The sequence below is a fragment of the Dasypus novemcinctus genome, chromosome 27 (genome assembly GCF_030445035.2).
Source record: "Dasypus novemcinctus isolate mDasNov1 chromosome 27, mDasNov1.1.hap2, whole genome shotgun sequence".
Lineage (NCBI taxonomy): Eukaryota > Metazoa > Chordata > Mammalia > Cingulata > Dasypodidae > Dasypus > Dasypus novemcinctus.
In genome coordinates, this window is record NC_080699.1 from 33,852,023 (window position 1) to 33,869,869 (window position 17,847).

At 38.5% G+C, this 17,847-nt stretch overlaps 2 protein-coding genes across 4 annotated transcripts in view; one reads left to right on the forward strand and one right to left on the reverse strand.

The window, feature by feature from the left end:
* SIAE (sialic acid acetylesterase) overlaps window positions 1-961 on the reverse strand; it is a 57,191-nt gene extending 56,230 nt beyond the window's left edge. For all 3 annotated transcript variants that reach the window (XM_023591960.2, XM_004469277.4, XM_071212390.1), the window contains exon 1: window positions 708-961. In XM_023591960.2, coding sequence (XP_023447728.1) covers window positions 708-774 — 67 coding nt within the window. In that variant the 5' untranslated portion in view covers window positions 775-961. The remainder of the gene's footprint in view (window positions 1-707) is intronic.
* Window positions 954-13,136, forward strand: SPA17 (sperm autoantigenic protein 17). Its single transcript, XM_004469270.4, has 5 exons — window positions 954-1,034; window positions 2,418-2,598; window positions 7,919-7,989; window positions 10,121-10,210; window positions 12,826-13,136. Exons 2-5 carry the CDS (start codon window positions 2,445-2,447, stop codon window positions 12,949-12,951), a joined length of 441 nt encoding a protein of 146 aa, XP_004469327.1. The 5' UTR covers window positions 954-1,034; window positions 2,418-2,444; the 3' UTR covers window positions 12,952-13,136.
* The last annotated feature ends 4,711 nt before the right edge of the window (window positions 13,137-17,847 follow it).

Consider the following 17,847-nt stretch of genomic DNA (forward strand, 5'->3'; position numbering starts at 1 on the left):
CAACACTTCATATTAAGCAGACAGATTCCATCTTCTGGTTTCTCCATTCCTGGGACTAAGCGTCCAGCCTGCCTACTCTGAGGAGAGGGGTATGCATATGGTAGGATGTGACCCAGACAACAGCCAGTCACCCTCCTGTCCAATGCCGTGCTTATTATCCTACCACCAATATCTGCAGCTCTGCCAAAAATCAAAGCTGAGCCTTAAATACTCTGAGCCAGTGAGGGGGTTGTATTTCTTAGCCCTAATCACCACTTAAACTAGTAAAATTTAATTCCCCCACAGAACTCAGCCTGAAGCAAACCCTCCCCAAGGGTACCACTGAGGGGGCAGCACTGAAATGTTTTGGATGACTGAGTCACCTGTTTCCAAATATTATCTAACTAGCTTCGCCCCCTCCACTCCGAGCTCCCCTCTGAAGTTATTCAAAGACCCTGCAGGCCTGAGACTGGGCATCTTTGGGCCTCCCCACACACTGCATCCAAAGGAAGATAACCCATAAGCACGTGCAAGGAGAAAGCGGAAAGGCCAGAGTTCCAGCCCATCAGGCACCTGCAGCCGAGGCCTGGGTCAGCGAACCCGGCTTCTGGCACGGTTCCCGCCCCGACCTTGAGAAAGAGGACCGGTCCGGGTCCTGAAGAGGACGCCGGGCCTCGGAGCCGGCGCAGGCGGAAGGGCAGGGGTCCGGCCAAGCCCGGCCGCCTCACCTGCGCTGCTGCCAGCCCACAGGATTATTGGCAGCACCAGCCCAAGGACAAATCCCGGGGTTGCCATGTTCGCGAGGAGGATTCAGGCCAACTGCGCCGGACTCCGGAAGTGGACGTTAAGCGAGGGCGGGGCCACACTGGGCGGGGCGGGGGCGGGGCGACCTGACTCCACCCCCACGAGGCCATTCAGTCCGCGAAGCTGCCTGCGGCCGCCGGGCGAGGCCGTGCCTCCCCCTTCTCGGCCGCCGTAGTTTAAAAAAAAGCGGTTACCCAGCAACGAGCAAAAACAACTGGAACCATCGGCACCAGCTCTGAGAGAAAGAAGAGGTGAGGCGGCTTCCCCACTTCCTCTCTAAAACTGAGACCTCGCTTTCCCCCCTCTTTTCTCGTATTCTTTCAGGACTCCCTATACATTCTGGGAACCCTGGGTCAGATTGGGAGCCAAGACAGCCCATTCTACGGGAGTCTGAAATGCCAGATGCTCGACGTTCCGCCTCTGACTAGACCTGGTTCTTCGCCTCGGTCCATCCCCCTACTCCCCACGTTCGTTCAAAGTCTCACCAGTCCCTTATTTCACAATCCTAGACTGATTCAACACCTCATCCCCTGCCCTCTCAAAAAAAAGAAAAGTCCCTCCACAGATTGAGCCTCATTAAACCTCCTCATCCCCCAACCTGGATCCCTACCCACGACCTCCGCCTTTGCTTCGCGTGGACACACACGTTCTCACATACAAACTGACCAAATCCCTGAGTGTCGTTTAATACTCAGTAACCCAATCCACTGCTCGGCAATTACCCTTAACCTAGCCCTTATATTCCAAAACAGGAAAAGAAGGCCTGGCAAGACAAAACCAGAAAATATAGAGGAATATTTGGAGGCCGGAATTTCAAAATCATGGCCTTGCGCCCCCTTCCCATTCCAGAGTTTATAGGTTCTCAGAGGTATTATAGGCCATGCTTCTTGAGCAGCAGCTAAGAGAAAGATTAAGCGTAAAACTTCTTCAAGAAGTTAGAGGAATTTTTAGACCCAGGATTAGTTCCTACTTTAAATTTTTTTTTTAAATTTTAGTCATAGTTATATGTATAATTTCCTAAACAGGATCTTCTCAGCAACTTATAATTAATTGAGTTAAGGTGCTGGGGGCTGGGAATGAACTTGGGATCTTTTATGTGGAAAGCCCGTACTCAACCACTGAGACTCATTGGTTCCTCTGAGTTGGTTTTTTCGTTTATTTTGCTTGTTATTTGGCTTTTTAGGAGGCACCAGAACCAACCCAGTCCTCCCATGTGAGAAGCAGGCGCTCAACTGCTTGAGCCACATCTGCTCCCTTAAACTAGCTTTATAAGTCATTCTCTCTAAATGCCTGTGAGATAGTAAAAATTACCCCCACCTTTGAAGGACAGAAACACTGGGGGACAGAAATTAAAAACTACATAGTGTTATGGTGGGAAAAAATATCTGATTTTTTAAATTCTTTAAAAGTGTTTGGCCTATTAGATGGATCTGTATTTGTATTTGTAATATTCTAATTAATAATGGAGAATTCAAACTTTTTGGAAGAAATGGGTTGACTAAGGTTGTGTTGGGGAAAAAAAGAATGGAAGTTCAGAAAAGTTGGTTTTCAGGAAAAAAAAGTGTTGTCATAGTTGTGGTTATACAAGTAAAATCAGACAAATTTAAAGACAGAACTCCTTAATGAATCTCTAGGTACAATAGGCAGTTTCTTCCAAGGAGATGTCGATTCCATTCTCCAACACCCACTACCGAATTCCGCAAGGATTTGGGAATCTTCTTGAAGGGCTGACACGCGAGATTCTAAGGGAGCAACCGGAAAATATACCAGCTTTTGCAGCAGCATATTTTGAGAACCTTCTAGAGAAAAGAGAGAGTAAGCTTTTTTAAAAATGGGTTGTTTTTTTTTTTTTTAATTTAAGCATTTGGTTATGGTGAAAGCTTGCTAAGGGGCCAATCTGATTTCACCGAAAAACTTTTGATGCACATGGCTTCACATAGCAGTTCTTGCTTTGTGTAACATGTGCCTTTTTTACAGGTTTTCTTAAATAAGTTTTACATAATTGAAGGTTACCACTTATTACCCAGATCGTTGTCACTATATTTCTCATGGGTACACTGGGTGGAAGGGGACCGCAGGAGGTGTACAATCTACCCCTCCACTTTCCAATAGACTGTTCCCTCTGCATCTCAGGCAGTTGACTATTCATTCTTCCTGGGAAGAGAGTTGGTGGTTTTCTTTAGATTTTTATTATTGTCCTTTGAAAATGTTAAAAAAGTGTTGTTTAAAAATTATTCTACATTCTTTAAGCAAATTGGTATTCAGTGGGGGTATATGAAACTGCTGCAATAAAGGCACATAGACAACTGCTTTGAAAGTGAACTGCCCAGTTTGGGAAGATAATTTATATTCTTCCTCTACAGTCTTAAGGTCCCATCCAGCCCAGACACTGAGATTGTTAGCAGATCCATGCTAACAATGACTCTTTGGGTGAGATAGAAAGCAGAGTTCCTTCACTTCCATAAATAAAATTTCCAAATCTGCAGCCTTGAATGTTCATTACTATTAGGACCTGACCTAGTGGTTCAAGATGGGAATTATTACATCTGTAAGTTTATACTGAAAACCTGTCCTTGACTAGAACATCCTTTCTGTATAAACTGTTGTCATCATTACTTTTGATTATAGTATTCCAACAGAGTGGTTTAGGTGACTAGAAATGGCCACAAGCAAATAACCATTCCATTTTAAATCATTTTAGAGGAAGGACACCTACCCAAAGCTTGAATTCAAAGAACTTCTCCCAAACACACTGTACAGCTCCACCCCCTTGCTTTTTTTTTTGCCCTACCTCACAGGGCTTAGAATCTCTGCCAATTTCCTGAACGTTGCTGGGCTTTTCCATACCCTGTCAGTGTGAATATTTGTTGCACAATCTAAAACTTAAATGCCACTAAAAACATTTTGATAAATTTTATGTAGGTGGAAAAGTTATTAAGAGAAATCCTTTGGGGTAAGAGGTGAACTGTAAAGAGCATTATTTTAATTTTGTTATTATAACATCTTATTTCATAAATTCATGCATTAAAAAGTCTTTAGTCATGACTTAATTTTAGAAATCAGGAACATCCCCTTACAAAAACATATGAGTCACTGTTACCGGATAATGGTAATTAAAGCAATTGGTGATTCAGATTAACGGTCTCAGTACACTTGCTCTCTAACTGATAAATAATAGGTAAAACCATTTGAAAAAATATTAAGCACCATGCCCACAGCAACCATGTCAACCAAAGGTAAATTATCAGACTGATACAAAGCATCAGAATTTAGTCTCTCCAAAAAAGGGAGAAAAATCATTAAGGTTCTCTAAACAATTCTCCCACACAATATAAGAATTTCCTTGCCAGAATTCCTAGTCTTAACTTTGATTTTCATGACAGGAAACATGTTAGTATATGATATAAGTGATATCTCAAATAAGTAGGGAAAAGATGAACTTTTTAATAAATGATGGTGGGATAAAGATGTAAAAAGATAAAACTGGATCAATTATTTATACCATCCACTGGGAATAAATTCCAGATTGACCAGACATTTAAACATTTTTTTAAAAAATTAATCCATACAAATACTAGAAAAAAATGGCTGAATTTTTCTATAACTTGAGAGGAAAAAACTTTGCTAGCTATGCTTCAAAACTCCAGCATCAATTAGAGAAACAGTTGATAAAACTGACAACATAGGCGGCGGACTTGGCCCAGTGGTTAGGGTGTCCATCTACCACATGGGAGGTCCGTGGTTCAAACCCCGGGCCTCCTTGACCAGCGTGGAGCTGGCCCATGAGCAGTGCTGATGCGCGCAAGGAGTGCCCTGCCACGCAGGGGTGTCCCCCACGTAGGGGAGCCCCACACGCAAGGAGTGCGCCCCGTAAGGAGAGCCACCCAGCACTAAAGAAAGTGCAGCCTGCCCAGGAATGGTGTCGCACACACGGAGAGCCGACACAACAAGATGACGCAACAAAAAGAAACACAGATTCCTGTGCCACTGACAACAGAAGGGGACAAAGAAGACGCAGCAAATAGACACAGAGAACAGACAACCGGAGTGGGGGGGAAGGGGAGAGAAATAAATAAATAAATAAATCTTTTAAAAAAAAAAACCAACAACATAAAAATCAACTTTTACATGGTAAAAATCACATAAGGAAAATAAAACTACAAATTAGAAACCAAAACAAGAATATTTACAATATATAGCACAATGGGTTAATAAACCTAATAAATAAAGAGCTTGTAAAAATAGTGAAGTAAAAAGCCACAGCCTTATAGAAAAAAATGTGCACAAGAAATATAAGAATGCAGCTTACACAAAAATAAATGCAAATGGCCCTTAACATATGAAGCCATACTCAAACTAATAACATAAGTCCAAACCAAAACTACACTGATGGGGAGTGGCTGTAGCCCAGTGGCTGAGCATCTGCTTCCCATGTCCGAGGTCCTGAATTCAATCCCTGGTACCTCTAAGAAAGAAAAAGAAGAGAAAAATGGAGCGGATGTGGCTCAAGCTGTTGAGTACCTACTTCCCACCTGGGAGGTCCTGGTTCGGTTCCCAGTGCCTTCTAAAAACAAAACAAAACAAAAAAACAACAAGTAAACAAAAAAAACAACTCAGGGGAGCAGATGTGGCTCAGTGGTTGAGCACTGACTTCCCATATATGAAGTCCTGGGTTCATTCCCCAGCCCAGCTACCTAAAACAAAACAAACAAACAAAAACTACATTGATACTACACCATCCCCTCCATAAGATTGGCAAAAACCCAAAGTTTGTCAACATACTCTGTAGACAAGACTGGGGAAACAAGTACTCATATATATTGCTGGAAGAAATACAAAACGCCGCAACCATTTTATGGTCAAGGAACTTGACAAACACTACCAAATTTTATGTGCATTTGACCTTTGACCCAGGAGTTCCACTTTTAGACTATCTTTGCACCATTATTTGTAGAAATAACCCAAATGTCCATCATAAGGCATTGATTAAATAAGGTAGAGTACATCCATGTAATGGAATAATATGCAACTGTTAAAAAGAATAAGGAAGATTTCTATACAATGCTATGGAGTGATTTTCAGGATATGTTAAAATGAAAAAAAACAATTCAGGGAAAGAGTGTTTTTTGGGCTACCATTTACTTAACAAACAGGGATTGATATGAACACATAACTTTATATTTTTTAATGGAAGGACAAATCACTTAAAAACTAAGTTACTCTAGGAGGAGAGGAAGTAGAAGGGGCAGGATAGAAGCTAGACTTATCTGAATATGTCTGAATCTTTTGAATTTGAAATCATATAAATGTTTAACAGTTTATAAAATTAAATACAAATTTTAAACAATTTTTTAAAATTACATGGAAATTGAAATAAATGATCCTAACTAGTATTAAATGGGTGGTATAACCACACAGAAAGGAATTATCCAATGACTTTATAATGCAATCATTTAACTGTAAATCTCTGGATATATCCTAAAAGGAAAGTGAACTGAAAAAAAATCTTAAATTTTCAGTAATCGTAAACATGTTTATTCTGAAATATTGATTATTCGATAATCATAAGTATGGGTTTTTCTGAAATTATTTTATGTGTTGTAGGACAAAGCAAATAAGTAACTATACTAGTGTCATTACGAATAAGAATTTAATGTAAGAAAAGTGACATAAATATAAAAACGAAAGACATTAATAAAGTCCTATAATCTTAAACTTGAATGGAAAAATATTGGTATTACCTCATGATATGTTTTGTCTTCTAAAATAATAGTATTTTCTAGTTCTATCCATTAAAAAGGACTTGAAACAATGACAAACCAAGTACAGTGAGCACCTAACCTAGACTGTGGTCTCTAAATACATTTCCCAGGAACTAGGGCTTCTTAGATTACTAGCCTAATTCCATGAACTGGGCAGGAAATACACGAAATGATCCAGAACATCTCGCCATACAAGAAAACAAGGACATTGTCAAAGATTACTAGGGCTTTTTCTAAAAGTCTTAGCATCTGAGCACTTGAATAAGGTCCCATTGGCTAAATTTGGGAAATGAAAGCATCAATAAGCATAATAAGTGCCTTGGATTGAAACTCATCCAATTTAGTAAATGTTCATGAATTCATAATGATACTTTTTCTAAAAATCTCATTAGTCCCTTCAAAGGATCATAGGGAACCACTTGTTCTGAAGACTGGTAAAGAAAGGGAAAGAATCTAAACTTTAACTTGTCTTTTCTGTAAGAACTGTACCTCAAAGTAATCAAATAGTTGACAATGCAGAGTTTCTTTATTGAGTACTCCACAAGATAAAGAAGTAAGATCAAATTAAAACATCGATATTTTGCAACCCCTAAAAAAATGATGTAGCAATAATCTTCAATGGCCCTGTAAAAATCATAAAAACAGACACAAGCCGACATTATGTATCTCCTGATGGATTTAGACAGCACCACCAAAAAAAGCCAAATCTGAATCAGATAAAACTTATAGATCTAATTACCAGTCATATAGGAAATTCAAAGTCAGAGGAACTTGTTAACCTCCATAGGGATAGAATCATAAAAAAATCTAAGCTATGGAAAACTTCAAAGGAAGAAATGACCCAATTCAACAAAGGAAAGAATCTAAATATATTAGGCAATGGGGGAAATTGGATAGTTGGCTAGATAATAAAAAATAAAGGAAAAAAATGTGTTTAAACATAAATCTTCCTCCCTGTCTATGTGAACTGACTATATAATATGCTTCATTTAAAAACCTACCTCTCCCATCCTTACTTTTCCAAACTTCCTGGTGACTTAGCATTTATTTTTATATATTTTCCTATGTTTACTAATATTTATCTGTAAGTACCTATACTTACATTTAAATATTAGTATTTGTTTCTCTCTAATTTCATTATAAGTTCTGTGAAGGCAGAAATTATATTTTTTACTGTTTTTCTAAATATCCACAAGGGTTTATTCAATATTTAATTTAGTATTGTATATTTAATGACAGTGAAATATCAATAAAATTGTCAACAGGCAATAAAGAACCAGTGGTTAGAAAAAGAAAAAAAATTGTGTTAATATTATAGATATATTTTGATGAACTCAAGATAAGTCTGAAATTATTATATTTTTATTATTTAGAAACGAACTTTGATCCAGCAGAATGGGGGGCTAAGGTAGATGACCGCTTCTATAACAACCATGCATTCAAGGTACGGTCCAGTAAAGCTACTGGATTTAGCTATTTCTTCTCCTTGTGACCTAAACCGAGATTATTAGGATCTTTCCAGAATCATGAGAATTGCAAGAGGCATCACAAATATCTTATTTCATTAAACCTTTTAAGTGTGCTATTTTTCTCATAAATTCTAAAGTGTGTGCATCATGTGTACAGAAACTTAGCTCATATTTAATGATGATCCCCAGAAAGAAAGTACCTGAAAGTTATAGAAAAAATATTTATTCTTCCAATATTTGATTATCACAGTGCCTATCACATAGAAAGTAATAAATATTTGTTGACTTAATTAATGATATTTCATAAAATAAAACACTATTAATCCAAGTAATTATCATTGACATATTACAAATGACTGCCTAGAATTAAAGATGGTAATGGTATAGAATTTTCCCTATAGAGACTGAACCTATCTTTTGTGTTAGCACATTTTCAGAGCCACCCTTTCTCAACCAGGTTTTCTCAAAATAACTAAGTGATAAGCTAAAGGCATCCATTGCATGTAAGGAATCAATGTTTTTCCTTTCTATCTAGAATGGTTCTGGCTATGTAGCATCCTTGGGAGAACTGAAAAAATAGTCTCACAAATCATTTTCTGTGTTCTCTTATTCAGATGAGGAATTCTGGTTGTGAAAGGTTATGTATTATCAGCAAGCATCATTACATCACCTGGGAGCTTGATAGCACTGTGACAATCTCAGGCCCTCCCAGGTGTACAAAATTAGAAACTACATTTTCTTTTGTTTTCTTTTGTTTTTAAAGAAGTGTTAGATTACAGAAAAGTTACATCGAAAATACAGGGAATCCTCATATACCCCACCCTTCACATTATTAATAATTGTTACAGTTGATGAATGAACAAATATTGAAGCATTGCTGCTAACCATCGTCTATAGTTTACACTATGGTTTACACTTTGCACTGTACAATTTTACAAGTTTTGAAAAAATGTATAGTGCCTTTATTCATCATTGCAATATGCCCCCATGTTACACCTAAATGCCCCCATGTTACACCTATTCTTCCCTCTCCCTCCTCTCAGAACCTGTGGTGACAACTATAGAAGCTGCATTTTAATAAGATCACAAAAGTAATTTGTAGGTACATTTAAGTTTGAAAAGCACTATTTTAGACTACTGAGATAAGGTCATTAGACAAAAAACACCAACAGATATTAGAATTTAAAAGGATTAGCAAAGTTTAAGATTTGTTCCCTTAGTAGAGTTGGCAAATTACTGAGGAAGTAGTTCTCACTTATTCCATGAAAGGTAAAGTTCCATCCATTTGTGCCTGTCAGATTAGGGCCTTTTCTGTTTATTTCCATTTGACTGGACTTGTTCTATTTTTATGTGTTATTTTTATTTCCATTTTACTGAAATCAAATGAATAATTAAATTGTGTAACATGGTAGATTCATATTTGTTGTGCTTTATCTTTTGAAGTTTAAATGCTTTATTTGATTAGCTTATATGTTCAGAAATGTCTGTTTTATGAGTTAAAGAAGCTCTTCCCATAGGTGGGGACTTAACATTGCCTGTATTTTGGAGATAGACTTTTAATAACTATGTCAAAACAGGCAGAGCTGCTTTCTCTTTTTGTGTTTAAATAATTCCCCACAGCAAAATTTACTTCTTTGACAAGTTTTAATTCACAACCCTCGTTAAAAAATCAACTTGACCTCATACTGTGGAACACAATGGCATTTATTTTGTTCCTGTTTTAGAAACTCTTGGTACCTCTTTTTTATATTATTCAGGAGCCATTACAGCATCTTATCAACTTTCAGTATAAGACAATGTCTTAGTGGTCTTCAGTGTAAAGGAAGAGGAAACTATTCCTGGACGAGACGAGGCACACACATTCCAAAAGCAAAAATTAAACATTTTTCCAATTCCTTGGTCTTTCATATTTATTTACTCCTATTCCCTTGAGAGTTTCATTTATTGCTTCTTGGTCCAACCCACTTTCCTTGTTAAAAGATCATTATGTATTTAATTCCTCCTCCTTCTCAATAACTTAAAGTTATATTTAATAAGCCGTTTGATCCAAGACTTTGCTATTTTGGAAACATTGCCTGTCTGACCCCCTTCCCTCCCCTCTTCCAGGAGCAAGAATCACCTGAGAAATGTGTGACTGAAAAAGGAAAGTCCCCAACATCTCTGACAGATGAGGAGACACCCATCACAGACTTATTAGTAAGTAATATTTTCCACATAATTATGGATTCCTACAAAGAATGATATTGTTCAATTTAAAAATTATACTCCATTACAATATTGATCCATTAGAAATGTTGTTATATTCTAAATAACTTCATCCGTACAGGGTATTTATTTGCAGTGATGTCTGAATACTACATTTTTTCTGTGCATTACCCTAGAATGCTGGTGTTTATTTTAAGGTCATATGCATGTTTTCCTGCCAAGGAACCTTTACACAGACACAAACAAACAAAAATATAATAATAAGCAGATGCCTTCAGTTTCAGAGAAAATAAGGCAGAGCATGAAAAAGGAATAGGAAGGAGAAAATAACTGAGACTCTTGGGATACAAATATGCCTTGACTATCCGCATAGCTGCATGCATAGGAACAGTGGGTCTGTGTAAAGAGTCACGTGGCAGGAATAATAATAAGACAAAAACTTATACTCCAAATATGAATTCAGACTATCTATCATGGTTAAAATCGTGATTTTTGCTTTCTAGATAAAATCAGTGATAACCGAAACTGGGAACTCGTTTTCTGCCATGCTTCTTAGAAAGGAAAGCCCATTCTTCCTCTTAAAACCAGATCTTATTTTCCAAAATTGTCATGGAGGGGAGGAGGGGGAGAAGAATCTCCCTGTGGGGTAGGACAGACAAATCTTACAGCTCCAATTTTGTTCCTTCAGAAATCGCCTTCTACATTGGGAATTTTTCACTAATTAATGCTGCCACCCCTATACAATGTACAGGTTTAAAGATAGCAAAAGGAAAATCAGAAAGAATTACACCAAATAAAATGACTTTACAAAATGTAGCTGACCCACCTCCCATTCATGGCCCACGATAACAATGCCTTCCTGCCTGACAGCCTACATTCCAGTGGTAGAGACATGAGGAGGGTCCACTCTCAAAGATACCTATATTCAGCGGTGTGCTAAAGCCAGTTCTCATATCTCTACCTAACTCCATGTTCAGTGCAATCACCTTGAGAGTTTGAAATCAGCCACAGTGGAAGAATTAAGACCATGGCAAATGCTACAAATCAGGGATTTTACTCCTGCCCTGGAGATGCAATTGTTAGACATTTGCCAGCACATCACTGCCTATATTCTTCAGAGTCCAGACTCAAAAAGTACCACACCTAGTGAGAAACTACTTTCTCTCTACAGTGTTGCAGGCCAAAAGTTCTGAGCTCCTTTTAATGTCTTAATGTCTTAGTTAGTGGCCAATAATTGACAACCAAAAATGGACATCTCCCCCAAGGAATTCCTCGCTTCCAACCCACTGGGGCATGGATTTTCCCAGAAACCTTTAAAAAATTTTACCAGAAGCATATCACTACAACCCAAGAAACCTAATAATGGCATAAAATTCAATGGGAGATAGAGAAGAAGGGAGGAGTGTCATTTCCTTACACCTGCCGTAAGTGCCCTGACACAGGTTTTCTTGAATTTGAGTTGGGAATCTCATTAATTTCCAACTTAAGCATGATGCAGGCATCATCTCAGAGGATTTTTATACCATTCTGTTTGCATTTTAAAGTTTAAGAACTAATTAAAGTTTAAGAACTCATTGTTTATAATGGAACTGGGAAAGGGTTTGGAGGAAACAATCCAAAGGTGTCTCTGTAGGAGAGTGGATAAAGAAAAGTACATCAGTACAAGTAAATACAATGGTGTCATTTTAAAAATGGGTAGTGTTGGATATACTGAATAATAACACAGAAAAAGAGAGCCAAGACAGTGTTACATGGGAAAAGTCGTTGCATAACACTGTGATTAGCATGAGCTCATTTTTAAAATAAAAAGCATATATATATACCCATATGAATATATTTGCATAGAGAGAAGTTCTGAAAGGATATACATACTCAACCCATAATAATGGATATCTCTGAAGAGTGGGATTTGGGGATGAGAGAGAACCCTTTTACTTCCAGTGATACTTAATTTTTGTTTTTTAAATATGCATGTATTTCCATTTTATAATTTAATATATATTAAAAGACATGTATCTATTTAATTGTACACTTAAAATCTGTGCATTTCACTGTGTGGAAAACATTCTTAAAGGTTTTTAAAAAGAAAAAGTGGCTACATACCAAAGTTCAACCAACCATATTAAAACTGGCATTCGACTAAATGGATTTCTCTTTGGCACTCCACTTTTAATGTATGGTTTTGATTAGCTAATCACTGAGAAATTAAGACTTGCATCCATCTTATGTAGCCAAGATTAATTTGAAGCAGCACATTTACTATTCTTCTTGACATTTTTACCATGCGTTAAGAACACTTTCTTGTTTCCCCCAAAAAATGTTATTACTCAGGAAACTGTTAAACAGGAGCTATTTTGAAGGGGAAAAAAGAAGTTGGCAGTGATCTTTTATTGCAGACATATTAAAAAGTGACAAAACAAAATGCCTACTATTTTGGCATCTACCATTTGGTACATATACAACGTGACAATATATAAAATTTCCTCAGGAAGCAATAGATCTCGGATTGTTTCATCCCTAAATTGATGCAATTTATGCATTTATTTTTATGGCATAAAAAATATGAATGTTTAAGAGGTCTCGTACTTTTTCTTCTTTCAATGAAGGAGTCTTCTGAAGAAGATAAGGAAAAAGAGGAGAATGCTGCTATCAAAATCCAATCAGTCTTCCGGGGACACTTAGCCAGAGAGGAGATAAAGAAAGTAAAATCAATGCAAGAGGAAACAGAATGAGGAGACTGGCTTTACCCCATGAAACATGAAAAAATAATCCAAATCCATCAACTTTGAGTGTGATTGTCATTTTTTTCCTTAGTAAAGGAGAGTTGATGTAGTAAAATAACATTTGTTGCTGTTGTGAAAATCTGTCATGAGCATTTGTTTAATAAACATGCCACTAGAAACATGCTACTTGAAAATTTCTCTGAGATTGAGTCTTATTTATACTTCTTCCAAGCCTATGTATGGAGACCCTTGGGCTTAGAGTTATAGAATTGGAGTATCTGAGTTTTCTGAGAGCTCAGAGATTATATAGTCTAAGCTTTTATCTAACGAATAAATCTTTCTATTACATCCCTAAAGTGTGTTCCTCTAGCTCCTGTTTTTCCCCCCAGCAATAATTTCATTGCTTTTCACAGATAGTCCGTTTAATTTTTTTAGTAGCTCAAATTATTAGAATGATAAACGGAATAAAAAATCTGCCTCCCTGTAAATTTCAGTCATTGGTTTTCATTTGTCGTGCATGCATTCAATAATTTATTTAAAATGTGTTGAGCACCATTCATGCGCTGGAATTTAGCAGTGAATATTTGTTTTTACACTCACACAGCTTACAGTCTTATTATCTTGTTCCCCAGAACCACACAGAAAAAGATTAAGATGTCATATTTGAAAAAGCAAAAGCTTTTTTAACTCCTATCTACTCCTCAGCAAAACACCCCCAAGTTTCTTTAATGTATAATTAGTAATACCTGTTTCACAAACTCAGAGGCCTTATCTCTTTTATCATTTTAATGAACCATTCAAGCATACCCCCATGCTTTATTTTTAGAAAGTTCATTCTCTCCTTCTTGAGACCTCCCCACCCTTGACTGTCCGAGAAACAGGGGGGTTGACATCATAGACCTAAGAGTGTAGTTCCCTTCCCAATATGAAATGGAGGGAAAGTGGAGTCTTATCATTTCATTAACGCTGTTGTTTTCCACCATATTGATGTAACAGGGTCCAGCAGACCGAGGTGATGCCCTAGCTCGTTCCGATTCCTGCCTTTACCACAGAGCCTGTCCCACACTTTGGGTCGAGATTACAGCTCTCTTCGTTGACAGTCACACATTCAACCATTGTTTCCCAAAGCTCAATAACATTCCCAACTGGATGGATCCTGAGGAGCTTCTAAAACCAACTACGTACCACTCTTAATGTATAATATTACCTGCACAGTGTGTATTTTACTATTAACATAAATGAACAGCTAAACTTTTTTCCTTAAAATGAAATTTGTAGTAAAAGAACTGTGGTTCTACGCACTGGTTTGGGAATGCGAAGTGTGTTTATGGCAATCACTCACCGGGCATCTCTCAGTGATCTCACAGTGACCTTTGCATCTCAAATTCCTCATATCTTGTATTGTTTAAACGCTATAACTCTATTAAAATCATGGGTCCCAAGTGTAGTGTTCCTAGTGGTTCGGAATGTGCTCCCAAGAAACAGGAAAGTGATGACCCTGAAGGAAAAAACGTAACTGTTAGATACCCTTCATTCAGGCAAAATGGCTGCCGCGGTTGGCCGCCAATATGACATTATTGAGTTGATAGTAAGGCATGTCAAGAAAGAAGGAAATCTGTGACGCCGTTGCGGCAGCTACACCAACAGCGGCAATGTATTTGCATAAACCCCAGATTCACATCTCTCTCAAGTAGAAAGTGCAACATACTTTTGGATGCAGGATTATTTTTAAAAGGCATCTCAGTAAACTCTGGCATCATACAAGAAAAGTCTAAGTCATTATACAATTCCCTAAGGAAAATGAAGGTGAAAGGTCTACCCCTGCGGAATTTCAGGACAGCAAAAGCTGATTTGACATTTTTAAAAAAGGTTTAGCCTACACAATGTAAAAGTAGCAGAAGAGGCAGTATATGCTGATCAAGAGGCTGCTAGGAAATTTCCTGAAACCCTGAAGAAACTGATTTAAGAGAACGTTACAAACCACAACAGATATTCAATGCTGACGAAAAGTGCCCCAGATTGGGGGGAAAATGCCTCCGGGGACATATATCTACCAAGAGGAGAAGCCAACTCCAGGTTTTAAAGCCTCAAGAGATAGGACAATCCTGCTATTTTGTGCCAATGTCCTAGGGTTCATATTAAAGACAGCCCTAATATATAATGCTGCTAATCCTCAAGCTTTGAAAGGAAAGGACAAGTACCAGCTCCCCATCTTCTAGATATTCAATAAGTATAGATGACCAAAGCACTTCTCCTTGACTGTTTCCATCAGTGTTTTGTGCTGGTGGTTAGAAAATACCTTGCCAACAAAGGATTGTCCTTTAAGGTGTTATTGCTTCTTATAGCAGTTTGATATTGCTTATGAATTCCAAAAATAGATATTGGATTATGTTTGTGAACTGGTCTGTTCCTCTGGGCATATTACATTGCATTGGATTCAGAGGTTCCGCTTCTGCTTGATTAAATTATGATTAAGGCTGTGATTGGGCCATGTCAGTAGGACATTGAGTCCCCACCCCCTTGGTGGGCAGGAACTCACAGAGAAAATTACATGGCAGAGTTAGCTGGAGTTTTTGGATGCTGGAACCCCGGAAAAGTAAACACACAGGAGAAGAACCCACGAACAGAGATGACTCCATAGACACAGCAGAAACCCCAGGAAGAGAGAGAGCTTGATAGTCTACAGCTGACCTTGTGGCGAGACCAGAGCTGCTGAGCCTGGAGAGAAATGAACCCTGGAAGAGAGATGAGACTTATGCTAGCCTACAGTTGATATTGGGAGAAGTTGGGACCACGGAGTCCTAAGAGGAAGAGGAAGCCTGAACCCTTGCAGATGTCAGCAGCCATCTTGCTCCAACAGACTTTGGTAAGGAAGGAACTTATGCTTTATAGCCTGGTAACTGTAAGCTTCTAACTCAAATAAATACCCTTTATAAAAGCCAACAGATTCCTGGTATTTTGCCTCAGCACCCCTTTGGCTGACTAATACACTCTGGACAATGCCCCCAGCCACCCAGATCCCCATGAATTCCACGTTGGAGGTGCTGAAGTCATCTACCTGCCATTTACGCATGGGGAAGGGATAACTGTAAACATTATTCCATAACCGGGGTGTCTTAGGCTCAGATGTGCTTTCTGCAAAGCAATTTTATTTCAAGTACCTCATCACCCTTCCCTGTTACCGAGCTTTTATCAGGCTCTACACAGAGCTGAACCCAAGTGATTGTCTCCACTCAGACACAGATGATATGCCAATGCTTTTAAGACTGCGGCATTCATTCTCCAGACTCCACCCCCATCTGGGCAGCCATTCCCCTTCCAAGGTCTTTCTGTCACTAGAGAGCTGCAAGTTAGCTAAATATGAATCTCTAATATCCACTGGACTCTAGCCCCCTAACTTTCATCCCCTCCCCCAGACTTAGAAAAAAAAGCACTAACTCTTCCCCCAGGATTCCAGCTGTTCCTTCCCCTTTTTCACCCAAACCACCAGCCTCTAACCCATTCCTTCATCAGACAAAGTCATCTGGCTTGAGGGGATTTCAAGAGGACTCAGAATTAATGCAAACACTTAGATTTCCTGTCCAGGAAAGGAGGCCGCAAGAAAAAAAATTAAAAAGGTATCATCCCTAGTTAGTATATAACAGAAAGAAAAACAAAGGTACCAATAAACTTTTCCAATAGTTCTTTCTGAAATACACATAAATAATTAACAGTGCTTTTCATATAGTCAGTTCTCACACACAAACACACACATAAATCTAATGATGGTAATATTTGTGGTAAAGGAGGAAAAGGAAGAGGAAAAAGCGGGAAGGAATGGATATGGTGTTATAACAGTACTATGAATGACAACTTTATAAGCACTTATTTGGTATTCCTTTTTTCTCTCTGGCTTCTTCTCCTCAATCTCCTTTGCTGGCAGCTCTTCAACTCTCTAACCACTAAACACTAAATTGCTCCCAACCTCAGTCCTTGGACCCCTTTTCTACACTCACTTGTTGACCTCCTACTGTCTCAAGACTAACAGTGACTTATGCCTATGGGGCTCTCAGAAGAGACTGAACTTGCAGAATACAATTAGAATCTGAGATTATTTTTGTGAATGAAGCAACCTCTGTTGTCTAGAGTCAAAAACTAAAACCCTGCTGGGTAGTGATGTTATTGTAACATCTCAAGAGCCACCAGTTATTACCACACACATTGCCAAATGATTGTCAACACTCCAAGAACAGCAGATCACCAAAGGATGGTGTCTTAGTTTTCCACAGGGCTACCAATGCAAAGTATCAGTAATGGGCTGGCTTTTATAATAGGAATTTTATTAGGGGGAAATGTTACAGTTCCAAGGCCAGGAAATATCTAAATCAAGACATGAGCAGAGATGCTTTTTCACCAAGGTCAGTTTCTGGTAATCCTGGCATACTGCCATGTGGTAAAGCAAGATGGTGAGCAAGCCACATGGTGAAACAAGATGGCAGGCAATCTCTGCTGAGGTTCCTGCCTTCCCCTCTAAAATCTACCATCTCCTGGAGCTCAGCTGTGGCTTCCTCTTGAGGCTTCCTCTCTCAGTCTCTTAGGGCTCCTCTGCCTTTCTGAATCTGTGGGGCAAGCTGGAGTCCTTTCTCTCTCTACTTTCTTTCTCTCATATGGCAGAACAAAAAATGGCAGCTTCCTTTCTCCTGTGCCACTCTGTGTATGTGTGTGTGGTGTATGTCTCTGCTTATATAAGACCCAGCAAGAGGGCAGAGACCCAAGCTGACTCATGCCTCACTAACATAGTCCAATCAAAAAAGTCTTACACCCACACGCATGGATTACTTTTAAAAACATATTCTTTCTTCTTGGGGGATTCACCAAATTCATACTGTCACAGATGGGTATGAACATCCTATCTCAAGAGAGTCA

Coding starts and splice junctions, on each gene's coding strand:
- SPA17 (XM_004469270.4), top strand. CDS start 2,445: ATGTCGATTCCATTCTCCAACACCCACTACCGAATTCCGCAAGGATTT. Junction 2,599..7,918: donor CCTTCTAGAGAAAAGAGAGA/GTAAGCTTTTTT, acceptor TTTATTATTTAG/AAACGAACTTTGATCCAGCA. Junction 10,211..12,825: donor CACCCATCACAGACTTATTA/GTAAGTAATATT, acceptor CTTTCAATGAAG/GAGTCTTCTGAAGAAGATAA.